The following is a 15,939-nucleotide window of genomic DNA, read 5'->3' on the forward strand; positions in this document are numbered from 1 at the left end:
TAGGGATGGTGTGAACGCGAGGTTCACGTTCGCGTTCTGTATGTGAACCTCAGAAATTTAGAGGTTCACGTTCACAAACGAACCGTGGTAGGTTTTGCACTGTGAACCTTTCCTATATTACAATTTTCATGTCATTATAACATCTTAGGTTGAAATTTACTGCATTTCAACTGCGGGTCACTCTATACATATTGGTGACAGCATAAAAAATCAACACTTAACGAGAATGTAGGGTTGCATTTAAAACAAATAATTGTTTAAAATACTTGGTTTAAAACAAAAACATGTTTTGAACAGTGTTTTAAACACAGGCCTATTCATATGTTTATTATATCATAAAAACCAAATCCGCGCGGCGTGCGATCGGGGTGTTGGCTATTGTATAACTTGTTTATTGGTTAATATCGGTAACAAGTACAGAAACCCGTTTACGCTCTGCTCAGTGTCAACCCAGCAACACTCAGGCGCCGAATACATTGTCTGGTCTGGCCTAGACCGTTAAGGCGTAAGCTTATATTCCCTTGCAAGTCCTCGTCGAAATCGTTGGAAAAGCGAGGAAATATATTGAGTTTGTGGGATTATTATATCAGCCGATTGACCCAGTTAATACATTTGACGACGTTGAAAAAGTCAGTATGTACTGTAGCCTACTTCAGCATTGTGGCATTATGTGGCCCGAGTAGTCGCTAGGTATCGTAATATATCACTTCACTGAAATGTAGGGTTGGAATTGGCAATATGACGTCACGTGACGTCACAAGGTTCGCGTTCACACAGAACCTTTCGTAAAGGTTCGAGTTCACACGAACCTGAACCTTTCAGAGGTTCACACCATCCCTACAGTTCACTCTTCGTATTTAGTCGCGATCATTCATTGGCGTCATGGAGAGGTGGTAACTGGTAAGTAACCACGAAGTATAGCCTACGTCTACTTTTTCGAACTACTCGAGTAGAGAGAGAGAGAGATATGGTATTCTTTTTCGCCTGCACCATCGAGGTGCTTTGACGACGGAGATGCGATACGGCCTTTATAATAATATAAGGCAATCTAGTAGGTTTGGTGAACTCCCCCTCTTTGAGAACACGTTGCTTCCCCTACTGATACGAGAGTCAAGAGGTTTCTCTCTAGTCTACTATAACTTCCACTACAAGTTGTTGATGACAAGCTAACCTACATATTTCCTCGGTTGTAGATTCATTAGATGTCAAATAGCAAGCGCAATATGGATATGGGCGCGCCTTACATTATGGTTAAAATTGTCATAGCAGCTGGGCGATGCGGACGTTGTTTGACGGTAACAAGATGACTTGACTAGAATCAACTTTTTGGCATGACTTTACTTGACTCGAGTCATCTACAAAAATCGAGTGACTTTGACTCGCCGAGTCACCTCTAAAAATCGATTGACTTGACTTTAGTCGAGTCAAAATGTGTAGCCTAATTACTCGAGATGACTTTTTGTGACTCGAAAGTATAGTGACTTGTTCCCAACATTGGTTATGGTTACAGTCTAGGGTTACCATTGGAAATCAGAAGAGGACAGTTTTCAAAATTTTTCGACTGCTACTGGAGTAAAATCCGGCAAAAATGATATATTTTTCCCGACTTTGTGGTTAGTTGACTTAAAAAAAAGTCACCTCTTCGTCTTGACTTCCCAAAAACACGCTTTTCTAACATGCTGCTCTTCCGTTGGTTGACTAAAAAAGGTCAACTTTCCGGCTCAGCTCCCGAAATAGCCGCCGGAGCGTTACTTTAGTGCTGATTTACTGTAGCTCACTCGAATTTTACCCTGTATTTTAGCAAAATTCTCAAAAAAGAGGATAAAATCTCAATAAAGAGGACATTTGGGCATCCTCCGAGGACACTTTCAAAAAGTCAAAAAAGAGGACAAATCCTCGAGAGGACGTATGGTATGGTATTATAGTCAATTATTACACTGGTCAACACACATTTTAGTGCCAAGAAAGTTTCAACGGTCTTATGGTATTTTAGGTCTCTGAATCCAAAAATTACATTGTTTTTTTTTTTAATTGGCTCGATTTTTTTAAATATTCCATAGTTTTGATTCGAAAAGTACTAAAAATACGCATATTGTGACGTAGGTAAAAATGCTCTTTTGTATACTACGGATCTTTGTATACTACGATTTTAGAGCATTCTAATGTCGCTGAATCCAAAAATGACAATAATTTTTCCGAATAGACCCTATTCTTTGAGATATTCCACATTTTTGTTTGGAAAAGTGCTCAAAATACGCATATTTCGGCATAGGTAAATTTCACTTTATATACTACAACTTCGATGAGTTCACATCTGTATCTTCAAGTGTGTGCATACAGTATTATTCTATTTCTGAAGCGATATCGTTGAAGACGCAATCGTTAACGCAGAGAGACTTCTTTACTCGAGTCCTGTTTCATGTGAAAATCAAGCAAAAATTATAAAAATTAGGCGATGTTAGCGATAAACAACATATTTTGGTAAATCAAAAACAGGTGCCGACAAAGCCCAAATAGTACGTTCAGTAACGCTCAAAGTTCAGTTTGTAAGCTGTCAAAGCACGTTAATCAATCATATACCTCCATTTTCAGTAAAAGCCCTTCGATGTCTTTGCAGTAAAAAAGTTCATCTTGTTGGCTAAAATACGGAAGTAATTCTTTCTCTCTTGTACGGTAAAATGCTATTCAAGCTCCAGTTTGAAAGCAGTTTTTGTCTTTGAGTCGGGTACTTCCTCAGAATGAGGCACAGATCGCCGAGAAGATTCTTAATCTGCGTAATTCCAAGTATTCTACTTACGACAATTAAATAAAATAAATAAATAAAATCGATATTCCGAAAAGTAGAGCCAATTCAGAGAAGCGGATGTCATTTTCGGACTCAGCAGCCCAAACATACCTAGAAACCATTAAAATATCTTTAGCACTCAAAAAAAAAAATTTGTGTTGGCCAGTGTTATCATTTGCAGCGAAGATCATTCTTGCAATTATGAAACCCGTCACGTTCTATTAATTATTATCTAACAATGTATGTCTGTGACTCATTTTCCTAATCTTTTTTGAAAGTTCTTTACGGGCTCTTCGGGGCGTCATTGAAATTGAATAATATAACTTAACAGGTCGAGGGTACCGAGGGGTTGAACGAAGCAACTAGTAATTATATGTCGAGTTGCTGACATGCTTTGAACGTCGCTGATTCTACTCGAGTGATAGCAATGAATACTTTCATTCCCTCCCCTTTGCCAAATAAGAGTCCTGCTATTTACCCAATATCATTCCTCAGCTCGGCTTATTTCAAAACAATTCCAACCGTCCAAGTCCGCGAACCTGCAAGACAAAATTTATTCCCTACTCTGCGATAATAATAAGAACCCAATCCCCACGAAGCTCTATACCGGCCGGCAACCAATGTGTCCGCTAGGGTTGTTCAGAATTGATCGACTTTCAAAATGTCGTGGTTTTCAGTCCGATTCCCATGCCTTATACCATAAAAACATATTCTAGGTACTTTTTTTCGTAATTCATCCCTTGCATCCGTGTGCACATTGAGCTGGAAGAATATCGGCTAAAAATAGGGGATTCCCCTAAAATTTGAGTGTCGCTATTCAGACTAGGCTAGTAAAACGTCATATATAAGCTGGTTTTATGTAGCTATTGCGGTTGGAGTGCTACATAACCTCACTATAGAAAGTATTGTCAGTTCAGGACACCATTTTCATGCCCCACACTGCCGTAGAACTCCTCAAAACTGCCTAAGACTGATAGTCATTTTGTTGGATCACCTATCCTACACTCCTCAACCCTACCCGAGATTGTTCATCAATTGCCGGGAACACCACGTGCAAGAATACAACTGTAAATGTATCATTCACTCACAGCCACAATATAAACATCACATTGTTCAAAGGAAACGAAACAAAAAGGCAAAGAAACAGATCAACTTGGCACATTGCATTGCACTGGGATGCAACGCTCACTTGAAGTCGTTTCGGAGGGAAATTTGAGGCCTTGGCAGTGCTGGCATAGTCTGCGTATTCCAACACATTTGAGAAAGGCAAACTTCTTGGCAATCGAACTCTGGAGAGTGCTACAGAAAAAGCACAGGCTGATCTGTCATTTGAACTGCTGGAACTTTATAATTTAACAAATAATGTCAGAGCTCTTGTGTTTGACACAACACCCTCAAACAATGGAAAAATTAAAGGTGCGGTTCTGTTACTTAAAGAATTGATAAACAGGAAAGTTTTCTACTTTCTACTTCTGCTTGTCGCCATCATATTTATGAACTAGTCATCCGGGGAGGTCTGGAAGTGAAGTGTGTTTGGATCTGCGACCACAGGCCCTGAAAACACAGATTTTAATACCTTCCAAGAAGTGGAAAGATATTGATCAATTAGGAAGCTCTAAAACACTTCAGTTTGATGAATGCAGCTGGTTGGCGATCAAAGCTGATGAAGCTAAGCAAGAAATAATTCCACTGATGAAGCCATATAATGGAAAGCAGAAAGAAGTCTTGATAATAAATGACTACAGAGAATGTGCAACAGGCACCTTGGCGATTGTAGCTGCCCAATAAATTGATAATCGTTTTCGCAAGCCTGGTGCTACTAATAGCACTGGATGGATGAGTCAAGTGCTGTACTGTCAAAAATGTCCATGTGGAGAGAGCAAATGAGCTATTCTGAAGAGTTCATTAGAAAGTTGCCCTGTTTTATTGCCCAGCTTGGTTGAAAACTGGTAATGCATGTGACGCACAGTATATTGATCTCAAATTCCTTCATGGCATGACAGACTTTTCATTGTGCGATTTCACAGTTGCTGATGTGTCATATAAAAAGATGCGAGAACATCATTGGCATCTCACCGAGGAAACGGTGGTATCAACAATGTTCTCGGCTAAACCAAAGATTCCTGACAAAGTGAAGGAAGCGATGGCTGCTAAATTGCTGCAAATGCCAATCCTTGAACAATTTCGCAGAGGTAGGCTATACCTCTGAGTCTAATCTCTGACTCTGTCACTGAGTCAATGAGTATGGTTGCTTTAATTGAACCGGAATCATGGTTTCTATCCAATGCTATACATGTCGAACATGATTGGTTTAGTCTTCCAGTTTCGGAATGGCATACTGATTCGCATTTCGTGACTGCTCAAGAATTTGTGAGTAGCGTTGAAATAGTTAACGGCGCAGCAGAGCGTTTGGTGAAATTGAATACCGACTTTGATGCTTTCAAAACAGATGACAAAGAACAGCGAGCGAGCCTCTTACAAGCCGTGGAAGATAACGGGAACAGATATGCCGATTTCTCTAAAGCAACCATTTCATCCGGACCTGATTTAAGTAGTATTTGCCAAGTGGATCTGTTTCTTTGCCTTTTTGTTTCGTTTCCTTTGAACAATGTGATGTTTATAATGTGGCTGTGAGTGAATGATACATTTACAGTTGTATTCTTGCACGTGGTGATCCCGGCAATTGATGAACAATCTCGGGTAGGGTTGAGGAGTGTAGGATAGGTGATCCAACAAAATGACTATCAGTCTTAGGCAGTTTTGAGGAGTTCTAAGGCAGTGTGGGACATGAATATGGTGTCCTGAACTGACAATACTTCCTATAGTGAGGTTATGTAGCACTCCAACCGCAATAGCTACATAAAACCAGCTTATATATGACGTTTTACTAGCCTAGTCCGAATAGCGTCACTCAAATTTTAGGGGAATCCCCTATTTTTAGCCGATATTCTTCCAGCTCAATGTGCACACGGATGCAAGGGATGAATTACGAAAAAAAGTACCTAGAATATGTTTTTATGGTATAAGGCATGGGAATCGGACTGAAAACCACGACATTTTGAAAGTCGATCAATTCTGAACAACCCTAGTGTCCGCAGATACCAACGTTTCGGTTCCTAAAAGTCACGCTTAGGCGGCCCTGTCTATCGGTACAGCCTCCAGTCTCAACTCAACACAGAACACGCTCCAGAAGTGATTTTCATCATCATTGATTGCAGATGGCATTACGGACAAGATAAAATAAGCAAACGGCATTATTATCAAACAAAATCACATCGAGCGCGCGGCTCGTGAAACACGTACATAACATAATACTGCAACAATTCGAAAAATCATTTTTCAGACGAAATAGCATTGCGACATCAGAAACAGAGATGGTCGAAGTAGTCATCGTTGGTACTCAAGCAGAAGCAGAAAAGCAACGTTGCACATCTCTACTCAAGTATAAGTAACTATTTCCAAGTAAGTAAAAAAGTAAGAATGCCACGTCCAATATTTCCTAAAAATCTGAAAATGTTAAGTGGAAGTGTGGTCTAAAATCACCATTTGAGTAAGTAAACAGTAGACAGAACGCGAGTAGACGAATCCGACTTTATAACTCGAGTGCTCTGAAAGAGTAGAAGTACAACCCATTTGGGGTACAGAACTTCGGAATAACGCGAAACAATAGCCGACCACCTCCGCCTAATACTCATACCGCTTCAAGACGTCTTGCGCTTCGGCGAACAATTCCTTAAAAGCGACATCGTGAAACAACTCCTGAATAAACCTCCTGGCCGTCAACCGAAAGCTATAATTCGACAGTATCTCGGACACGTCGTAGTACAGCGCCAGCGACTTGAACGACGCCGGGAACTTCTCTTTCAATATCAGCAGGCCCGTTTCGTCCGACCTGTTACCAAACGAATTCCCCAAGCTCGTGATCAACCTCAGTATCTCTCTGCTCAAAGCGTCATCGCGTACCGACCCAGACTCGGGTATATCTTCAAGAAAATCTGCGGCTGTCGCATGAGCCGCGTTGGGCGAACGCGCCTCCTCGGACTCGGCAAAACATTTTCCGGACTTGGAATAAAATCGCTTGTGCGGCCTTTCCGAGAGATGAAGCAACGGCGCGTCGGACGGTTGATTACCCGGCTTGGGCTGTAGTATTCTCTTAATGTCGGAGGGCACTGCGATGCCGACGAAAGCCATACTGTTCTCGATGATTCTTTGTACCGACTCTGAAACCTCGGAAGGTCTATTATCGCGGTTTGAGTTCATCGGCAGGTTGTCGCTTACAGACTTGCGACCAGGACGTACTCCAGTAATGTTCTTAAACGCGGCAATGTCTTCAAGTCGATTAAAACGCCACGATTCCTTTATATCTTGCATGGCAATATCCGTGCATTTATTTTGATATACTGAGTAGCTAGTCAGACCAGCAACAGGGGCTGATTCGTTCTCAATCAAAATCAAAGCCGGGCAGGATAATGATAGTTTTTTACACAAAATATCGGATTCGTCACGTGTAGATCCACACTGCCTGCAAAACAGAATGTCCCAACTTCGACTTATTTTCACATCGGTTGATTCACATTCTGAGCAATCGTCCTGGAGAGATTTCTGTGGGTTGGTATCCACACTGTTTGCTTCAGGACCCCCCACAGCGAACCTGGCTCCACTCTTGGACTGCGTCCTCGATATCGAGTCAGATGGGGTATGCTGAGAAAAACTGCTCATGGCGGACAAGCTAGATTCTTCGGACGACTGCCGACTCTCGTTCGGAGTCTCCGCGGGTTCCGATGAAACCGCCGTGTCGGCGGTGCCCGCACCGTCGTCCCATACTTTACGAAGAGTGCTTTGCCAGCCGAGAGTTTTCAAGCGTTCAGCCCCGGGCACAGTCTGCGATATAATGGAAAGGCAGTAGAAGCAAGTGCCTCTCACAGAATACACAGGGGATCGCTCGGCCAGGTCGATGACAGTCTGCAGGGCGTCGGAATCGATTAGTCTCAACCCGATCACACTAGACCCAACGTGACACAATGCCCACAGGCAGCCCTTAATTTTCAGCAGCTGCGCGCAAATCCGCTCGTAAGACAGCACGCTGAAACTACTCCCGTCGATACCTTTCGCGATTCCTTCGTCTGCAGCCAAAGCACTCTGTAAGTTTCTTAGCAATCTCGGCACCACATCGTTTTCACGTAATAAATCGCATCCTTTTTGATGCTGGCACAGCTCCCCGTACAAGTGAGAAGGTAAATGCACCGGCTGGACTATCTTCTTAATGCCGGAACGGCGGACAAAGCCACCTTGCTGGTTTGGCTTCTCGAAACATGTCAGAGAACGATTCAGCATTTCTTCAACAAGTGTCACGTACCTGTCATTGGCCGACTCCCACCAACGCGCCATCTCTTTATGAAGATAACCGGCCCCGTTTAACAAATACTCGAAACCTACTGGGTGAGACGCGAGGCGGCATACGAGCAATGCGCCTTTTTCGCCGAGATGCAATACACTAGGTCTGGCCTCCACGATTTTATCCAGGTAGTCCCTACGCGAGCAAGCTTCTGCTAGAATCTCCAACGCCTCACCCGCGACACTGTGGTACGGGTCGTAGAGCTGGGTCACCAGCAGGTTTACGCCCCACGAGATAAACCCACGCATGTCAGCTCGGAGTAGGACTCGCATGTAGCTAGTCGCGTAAAGCCTTGCGGCGTCGTTACCATGGATTAGCGTGTTTTCTAAAAATCGACATGACGGGCTGTCGCTTGCATACGACAGACTCGATATGATGAGTTTTAGAAGGCTCTCGTGCACTTTATCGTTTGCCTGCGCGTTAAAGAACTCATAAACTTTGCACCGTTCCAAAATCTTGTTTCCCCGATCCCACATCGAAATCGAACCGAGAAGTAGATAATATTCTCTCGCGCAACTCGACATATAATTACTAGTGGCTTTGTTCAACCCGTCGGTGTCCTTGACCAGTTTTGTTAAATACTCTATGACGGTTTCCAACAGTCCGTAGAGAACTTTCAGCCCTTCGCCCGCGGTGTGGGACAAGAACCGCACGAGGTGACACCCGCATTGCACGTGCGGGTCTTTGTCGTTGTCACCGTTTTTCGCTCTGTCCAGTTCGGAGAACTCTCCTCCAGGCGTGAAAAATTGGACCAGCCTCCTTACGAACTGGAATTCGGTGTCGTCTGATCCGATAAATCTCGCTTCTTTCAGTACTGTTGCCTTTTTCGTCCAGCCTTCGACTAGATACGACGCGATTGCCTCCCAGTTCCAGATTTTGAAGTCTTTTTCCGATAAGACCTTAGTTTCTTTTATACGAGACACAGTCTGCTCGGAAGAAAAGCTGCGTACAATCGGCAATGAACGATTACGACGCAGCAACAAGGGTGGTCCATCTTCCCAATCGGAGCTGCTACCGTTCCGGCTAATTGATGAGTGCAGAAAAGACTGATCCAAATTGTTAGACACCGCTTTAGAAGCCTTGATGCGTAGCATCAATTCGTCGAAATACACGCTGTGCGAAGTAGGTGGGTTCTTCAAAAATTCATGCACCTTCTGCAAACGGTTGATAGCGATTCCAGCCTGTAATTTTTCTGCACGAGTCGTGCTTTGACTGATTGCTTTGTGCATCAGGTCAGGCAATGATTCCTTAGAAAATCCCACGTGCCCGGGAAGATTGTTTGTGTTATGCGAAACGGTTTGTAGTTTACAACACAAGTTCAGTAACCCGCCGAGGAATATCGATGCTGAAATCGCCATTTCTTCATCCGAAGACATCATTATATCGACCATACGTTCGGTGATTTGCGACTCGACGAAAATAGCCAGAAGCACGGCCATGTAGCAATTCGTCAGATTCAAACGCTCGTTACACAAGCTGTGCAAAAACCACTTGCCCTCGCCAACAACAAAGTCATTGTTAAGTTGCCACCCTTCGTGGTAAACTTTAGGCCCAATACTGGCCAGTGACTCGGAAAAATCATTGCTGCTGGCGGGTTCATTCATGCAGAATAATTCAAACAGAACAGACATTGTAGCTTTTTTAATACCCACGTCGGGAGTTAGTAATGTGTCTACAAATGATTTCAGCGCTGAAGTTTGGCACAAATGTAGCAGACCAGACCATGAACGCAATACTGATATGATTGCCATTTTTGACGCCGAAAATCTCATGTCTTTCTCTTCTTTTATCTGAGATTCTTCAATATCCGCGTGGAGTCGATACATGATATCTGTATAGGGGGCGAAAATCCCGCTGAAATTGAATTCCAAAGATAGCAAACCCCTGGATGCAGGGTGGTTCAACAGGAGGCCCAAACTTATACACAGCGCTTCATTTATTCTCCTGTACATGTGACATTCTAAAATTCCTCTCAATAGAATGAGAATTCCGCCATTTTCAATCACCAATAGAGGCTCCAAGACTACGAGTTCACACAGAATTGCAAGACATGTACGATAAACCCTATCCCTTTCAGTAGCACCATCCGCCGATATTGACATTACGCACAAGGCAAAAGATTTTGGAATAATGAGCTCGTCAGTTGCACTTCCGGAGTGCCGTTCGTTCCTAGCGACTTGTAAAATTTTGCGAATCAGTCTTAAACATTGTATACGCTCCACTTCGTTAAAGTGGCTTATATCCAGACATTTAACGATGAAACTATCCAAATGATGCTTTTTCAATAATTTTATCGATTGCGCGTCATTAACAAGATAGCGCAACGCTCTGATGCATCCGGCTTTCACTTCTTTAACATCTGACACCAAAGCAGGCTTTAAACATATCATTATATCTTCTATGGAGAATTGTCCGAAATAATCTTCGCAGTTGCATAAAATCAATATTAAATTGTTCAGGTGACCAAGATTCTGGTTATTTCCCTTTGTTTCGCTTGCTATGTTCTTGAATATTGTCAACAGTAAATCGTGGGTGTTAACTGTGAGATCCAACTGTACTGCTTCCGGCACAGTACCTGCTCGTAGTCTTCGCCCAGTTTTTCTGAAGCTGAGTTGTCCATACCTCGAACTCATGATGATAATATATGTAACGCTTAATTATCAGCGGCAAGGAGTTTTCGTTGATGTTCCCTCACGCTCACACTCGTCAGTAAGAGTACGTTTGCTTACCATAGGAAACCATCTGACTAAAACCACTACGTTTCAGCATTTGTTTTTTTCAACGCGAGCTCACAAACAACCCACCCCTGCCCCGCCCTCCGGATTTGTAAACCGTCCGATGACATTACCGGGTTCCACGGAGGCACATAAACGTCGGGGTTACAATATCGTGATGAAGATTGCAAATTCATTCCGCAATACGACTCAAATACCTGATATTTTTCAAGGGCCAGACCAGATGCACATAAATAATCTGGTACAGGAGGACGGAGTGCTGCCGCAGAGCTCGTGTCAGGGCTGTGGAGTCGGTAAATTTTACCAACGACTCCGGCTCCGACTCCGACTCCGACTCCACACATTTTCAATATACCGACTCCGACTCCGACTCCGACTCCTGAGTCTTTAAACGTACCGACTCCGACTCCGACTCCGACTCCTGGGTCTTTAAACGTACCGACTCCGACTCCCGACTCCGACTCCGACTCCAGCATTATTACCAATTTACCTTGAAAATTATATGCCACATTGTCGGTTGAATGACTATCATACAACCATTAAACATATGCAAACATATGATTAACTGTGGCATGCTGAATTGTTTCATTGTTGCACAGCTCGAATTATCCACCATGCAATTAACATGAAATAAAGATTTGCTAAATATCCTTCCTTATTCAAGTTTTTATAACATGGACTCTCTAATATCCTGAAATGTATGAATCATTCAAATATGGCAGATATCCAATCCTGTATAATAAAAATGTAGATAAAAAATCCAAGTGAAGCTCTGGTGTATGACTCAGCAACTAATAAAGAAATTGAACTTACTAATTTTGTCATTACACACTATCCTGATTACAAGCACAAACTCTCTTACTACTAGTAATAGACATTGGTCATAAATGGAATTTAGTTAAGTAGTCAAAGACCATAGCCTATGTCTAGTCTACATGTACTTAATCAAGTATTCAAGGATTGGGACTTGCAGTCTTTCTTAATCATTTGTTCGACCCAAACAGCTAAGCTACACTACAAATATTTTTAATTTTGTCAAATGGGAAGCATCGTTTGGTCATATTTACATATTTTTACAATTTTACAAAAACAGCCGATGCATTTTCTCTGTCACAGTATCATGGTATAATTCCAAAAATTGCATCAATTTTGACTGCATCGCGAAAACGCATCTTGCGATTTTCTTCCCCTCCGCAACTGAGTTGTAATTTGCAAGTAATATCTTTTATCTATATCAGGGGTGGGCAACTTTTTCGGCGAAAGGGACACCTGAGATTTACGAACCATTGCGCGGGCAACGGGAATGTTGATAACCTTTTTTTAGTCGTCGATAGGAGCGAATCGAATTATGAAACATTGCAAACAAGACTTATATTACTACGCTCTAAAATTGATAACATTATGTCATCCAACTGTGCAGTGCGCAATCAGGCCCTGGTCGCGCGACGCGCGAAATTTTTTTGCAAGATAACGACTGAATTAGGCTATAGCTATATCAATAAATATGTCGCTAACATACATTGGGGGTCGCATCTGTATACCACTGGGCTCATTTGGCAAGGACAGGATTATTCGACGTTCGAACATAGCAAAATCGACGGTATCAGTGAACATGCCTCTATCATTTTGTGCAAATGTTTTGTCGACGATCTCGCTGCGAGTGCACAAGCGAAGCCGTATCTCCTAATTGCGAATATAGTTATACACAATTCTGTGAAGAATATGTATTAATAATTTTCAAAAGGGGGCTCAAATACTGAATGCAAGAAATCTAGTGACAATGAATCTTGCGAAGTATCGAGAAAAATTTCAAGTCAAATAAATCTGCTATGAAATATTCTACTTCATGGTCATATACAAAGATCTGGGATAAATGTGGCTGACCCCTGGATACGTCAATGCCTCAGAACTGTTGTTTTAGTCATCATCAAATTTCTCGGTCATGCTAATCAAATTTTGATTGGCCTTGCAATTGTACCTGATGTCATAAATAATTTCGGGAATTACCTCGCAGGCCACACGCTAACCTTCTCGTGTGCCGAATTTGGCCTGCGTGCCACGGGCTGGCCGCAGCTGATCTGTATGGTTATTAATAACAGTGATTGGTGGTACATAAAAATTATATTGAAAATTCTTTGAAAGCAAATGTTTTCATGATAGAGAAGTTGGAGTCGGAGTCGGAGTCGAAATCATAGTCATTCTCACAAACTCCGACTCCGACTCCAGTCAGTATTTTCCCACCGACTCCGACTCCGACTCCAGCTATTACAGTTTTCACGACTCCGACTCCGACTCCGACTCCATCAAGCGAAAATTACCCCGACTCCGACTCCACAGCCCTGGCTCGTGTTCTGTAGGGTCTCCACTGTTTAGGTCTGGTGATGTAGTTGGCATTTTTCAGCATTCATGGCGATTTGACTACAATGTCATTTTATGCCAGTAGGCCTACACGCTCTGCAACCTGTCTTACGAAGAGCCAATAATAGGCTTACCATACGTCCTCTTTTTTGACTTTTTTGAAAGTGTCCTCGGAGGACGCCCTTTTGTCCTCTTTTTTGAGATTTTGTCCTCTTTTTTTAAAATTTAGGTTAGATTTAGAGCAAATTGCGAGTGATATGCCGAAAATTAGCACAGAAGTGAAGCCCAGCGGGTATTACGGAGAGAAAACGGTGAATTTAGCTCTGAGCGAAATCATGACCTTTTTTTTCTTCTTTTTAGTCATCCACCCGGCAATGTGGAGAAAAAAACGGTATTTTGAGCTCTGAGCGGAATAAATTACCTTTTTTTTAGTCAACCGATCACAAATTCACCGGTTTTTGAGAATTCTTCTCCGGTTTTGCAAGTCTGGAATTTCTGAAAAAGTGTCCTCTTTTTAGATTTCCAAAATATGGTAAGCCTACCAATAATAAGTGACCAATTCAACACATCGGAAGTGAAGGAATGGGAAAAAATATACCTTCCATAAAGCAGGCAGGCACCGTATTTTCTCCGAGCCCACATAAACCTTCGACTAAGGTCGCCAGCGATAGTGGCGTCGAAGCTCACCACTGGGATGCTGCGATTTACCGATCACCACGGGGATCCTGCATTCACCGATCATGTATTTGAGCGCATACCGGAGGGGGGAGGAAAATCCCCAGTGATCGAGTGTGATTTCCGTAAGAATCCTACTATCTTTGTCAGTTCCAGGGCTTTGGAGCAGCCGTAAATTTAAACTGTTCCAGCTCCGGCTCCGGAGCTTTCTTCTATCATACATTAGCTCCGGCTCCGGAGCCGCATTATTACTACTGCTACGGCTCTGAAATTATCGAATGGGTCTGCCTATATCAGGGGTAGCCAACCCGCGGGGCTAAGGTGGCCCGCGAGAGGGTTTTGCGTGGCCCGCGAGGTAATTTCCTATTATATTATCGAAAATGAATTGCTCAGATTGTGAACTTGCAATGCCAACCAGAAATTACAATTCTGGCTGCGACACTTGGGATGTTGATGACTAAAATATCAGTTCCGAAGCATTGGCAGATCCAGGGTCCAGTCACATTTTCAGTAACTCGTCGTACATTACAATAAACTAAAATAGTAGCGAAATTTTTCTTCACGCGTCGCGTGTTCAATCGTCACACGATTTCTTGCTTGGTAGCCTACCCCTACTGAGAAGGAAAACAACGCCTAATTTACCCGATTGAGTCTGACTGTTTCCGCAATTATGGAAGAAAGTCTTTTCGCGTTTGCGCTCGCATAAAGATCGTCGACGGTGAAATGTAGCCACAAAATGATTGTCGCATATTATCGGAGACCTTCGATATCGATGTGGCCAGACGCCGAATAGTCGTGTCATAGCAAACTGAGCCTAGCGGGCGGTATACAATAGACCCGCAATATACTCAAGTAAAGGGCAAGTTTTTGCAACTTTTTTTCAGCTTCCGGTAGCTTCCTAGATACTCCTAAGATATGTAGAATGCAGTTTTAAGCTGTTTGAAGGAATCTTATAGTGCAGCTTTTTGCAACTTTTCCGATTTTTCATGAAAATTATTTTCGGTTTTGGTGAAATACACGGCAAAATTCGACTGAAACACCGTAAATCAGCACCGAAGTACAGGTATTTCGGGAGCTGAGCCGGTAAATTGACCCTTTTTTAAATCAACCGGCAAAATGTGGTCTTTTAGTGCAACTTTCGTACTTTTGTCAAAAATAAATGAATAAATGCAACTTTCCGCGGATTTAACTGCAACAAAAACTTGCCCTATAATATTATCGACCTAGTTTATTTATAAACTTTGAAAATTTTACCCGCTTGGCGCGGCTAGTGGACCACGCACTCGTTCGTCAATTGCATGTGCCCCTTTAGCCGAAAAAGTTGGCCACCCCTGGTCTATATAGATTACTAATCTACCCCGGCCATTGGGTAGTTATCTATAGTAATCTAGAGTCTGTCAGCCGTCAGTACCACCCGATGTAGCAACGCAGACATATAGGTGCCGCCTTGTGACGTCATACTTAATACTTGTCAATTGTCGACAACATCATAGTTGCATTAGAAAGCACTTTATACTCTATGCCAGGGGTTCTCAACACGCGGCCCGCGGGCCGCATGCGGCCCGCAGACGCTTTTTCTGTGGCCCGCGAGATCTTTCAATATGATCGCAATTACTACCGGCACAGTATTGTTGCATACGGTATCAATTTAGCTACTTAAGCTCTCTTATCGCTCCGTCTCTGTTTCGTTTGATTTATTCTCATTCTTCAATGTTTTCTGGTTTCTTGATATATGGTCGAGTTTAGATTCTTATTGTTCTGAATAGGTCTTCGGACAGCTCCATCTTGAGTTACACATATCACCTGATCTTAGAAAAAAGCGTTGCTAGCTAGGTCTCAGGCTAAGCAATCCATATTTTGAGGCATTGTTGAGATTGCCGACGACGTTAAAAACGCATGGTTCAAAATTGCTTGGTATATCGCTAAACCCATGAAATCTGTTAGAGAAGGTGTTTCTCCAACAAAACGTTACTATACTGTGCGAATCTCCG

General features: G+C 42.7%; 2 protein-coding genes across 2 annotated transcripts; one reads left to right on the forward strand and one right to left on the reverse strand.

Annotated features, from left to right (window-relative positions):
* The first annotated feature begins 3,892 nt into the window (after window positions 1–3,892).
* LOC145444833 (uncharacterized) lies at window positions 3,893–5,590 on the forward strand. Its single transcript, XM_080322854.1, has 2 exons — window positions 3,893–4,977; window positions 5,235–5,590. The coding sequence occupies exons 1-2, from the start codon at window positions 4,782–4,784 to the stop codon at window positions 5,417–5,419; spliced, it is 381 nt and encodes a 126-aa protein (XP_080178980.1). The 5' UTR covers window positions 3,893–4,781; the 3' UTR covers window positions 5,420–5,590.
* A 388-nt stretch (window positions 5,591–5,978) lies between these two features.
* LOC145444832 (rapamycin-insensitive companion of mTOR-like) lies at window positions 5,979–10,978 on the reverse strand. The gene has a single exon (XM_080322853.1). It carries the CDS (start codon window positions 10,811–10,813, stop codon window positions 6,470–6,472), a length of 4,344 nt encoding a protein of 1,447 aa, XP_080178979.1. The 5' UTR covers window positions 10,814–10,978; the 3' UTR covers window positions 5,979–6,469.
* Window positions 10,979–15,939: the final 4,961 nt, after the last annotated feature.

Source organism: Botryllus schlosseri, chromosome 8, assembly GCF_051294905.1.
Source record: "Botryllus schlosseri isolate E-star chromosome 8, Bs_hap1, whole genome shotgun sequence".
In the NCBI taxonomy this organism is placed as follows: domain Eukaryota; kingdom Metazoa; phylum Chordata; class Ascidiacea; order Stolidobranchia; family Styelidae; genus Botryllus; species Botryllus schlosseri.

What these genes read in the sequence shown, in the direction of transcription:
- LOC145444833 (XM_080322854.1), top strand. Translation starts at nt 4,782, where the DNA reads ATGACAGACTTTTCATTGTGCGATTTCACAGTTGCTGATGTGTCATAT. An exon ending in CCTTGAACAATTTCGCAGAG is followed by an intron (nt 4,978 to 5,234) that starts GTAGGCTATACC and finishes CTTTCAAAACAG; the next exon opens with ATGACAAAGAACAGCGAGCG.
- LOC145444832 (XM_080322853.1), bottom strand. Translation starts at nt 10,813, where the DNA reads ATGAGTTCGAGGTATGGACAACTCAGCTTCAGAAAAACTGGGCGAAGA.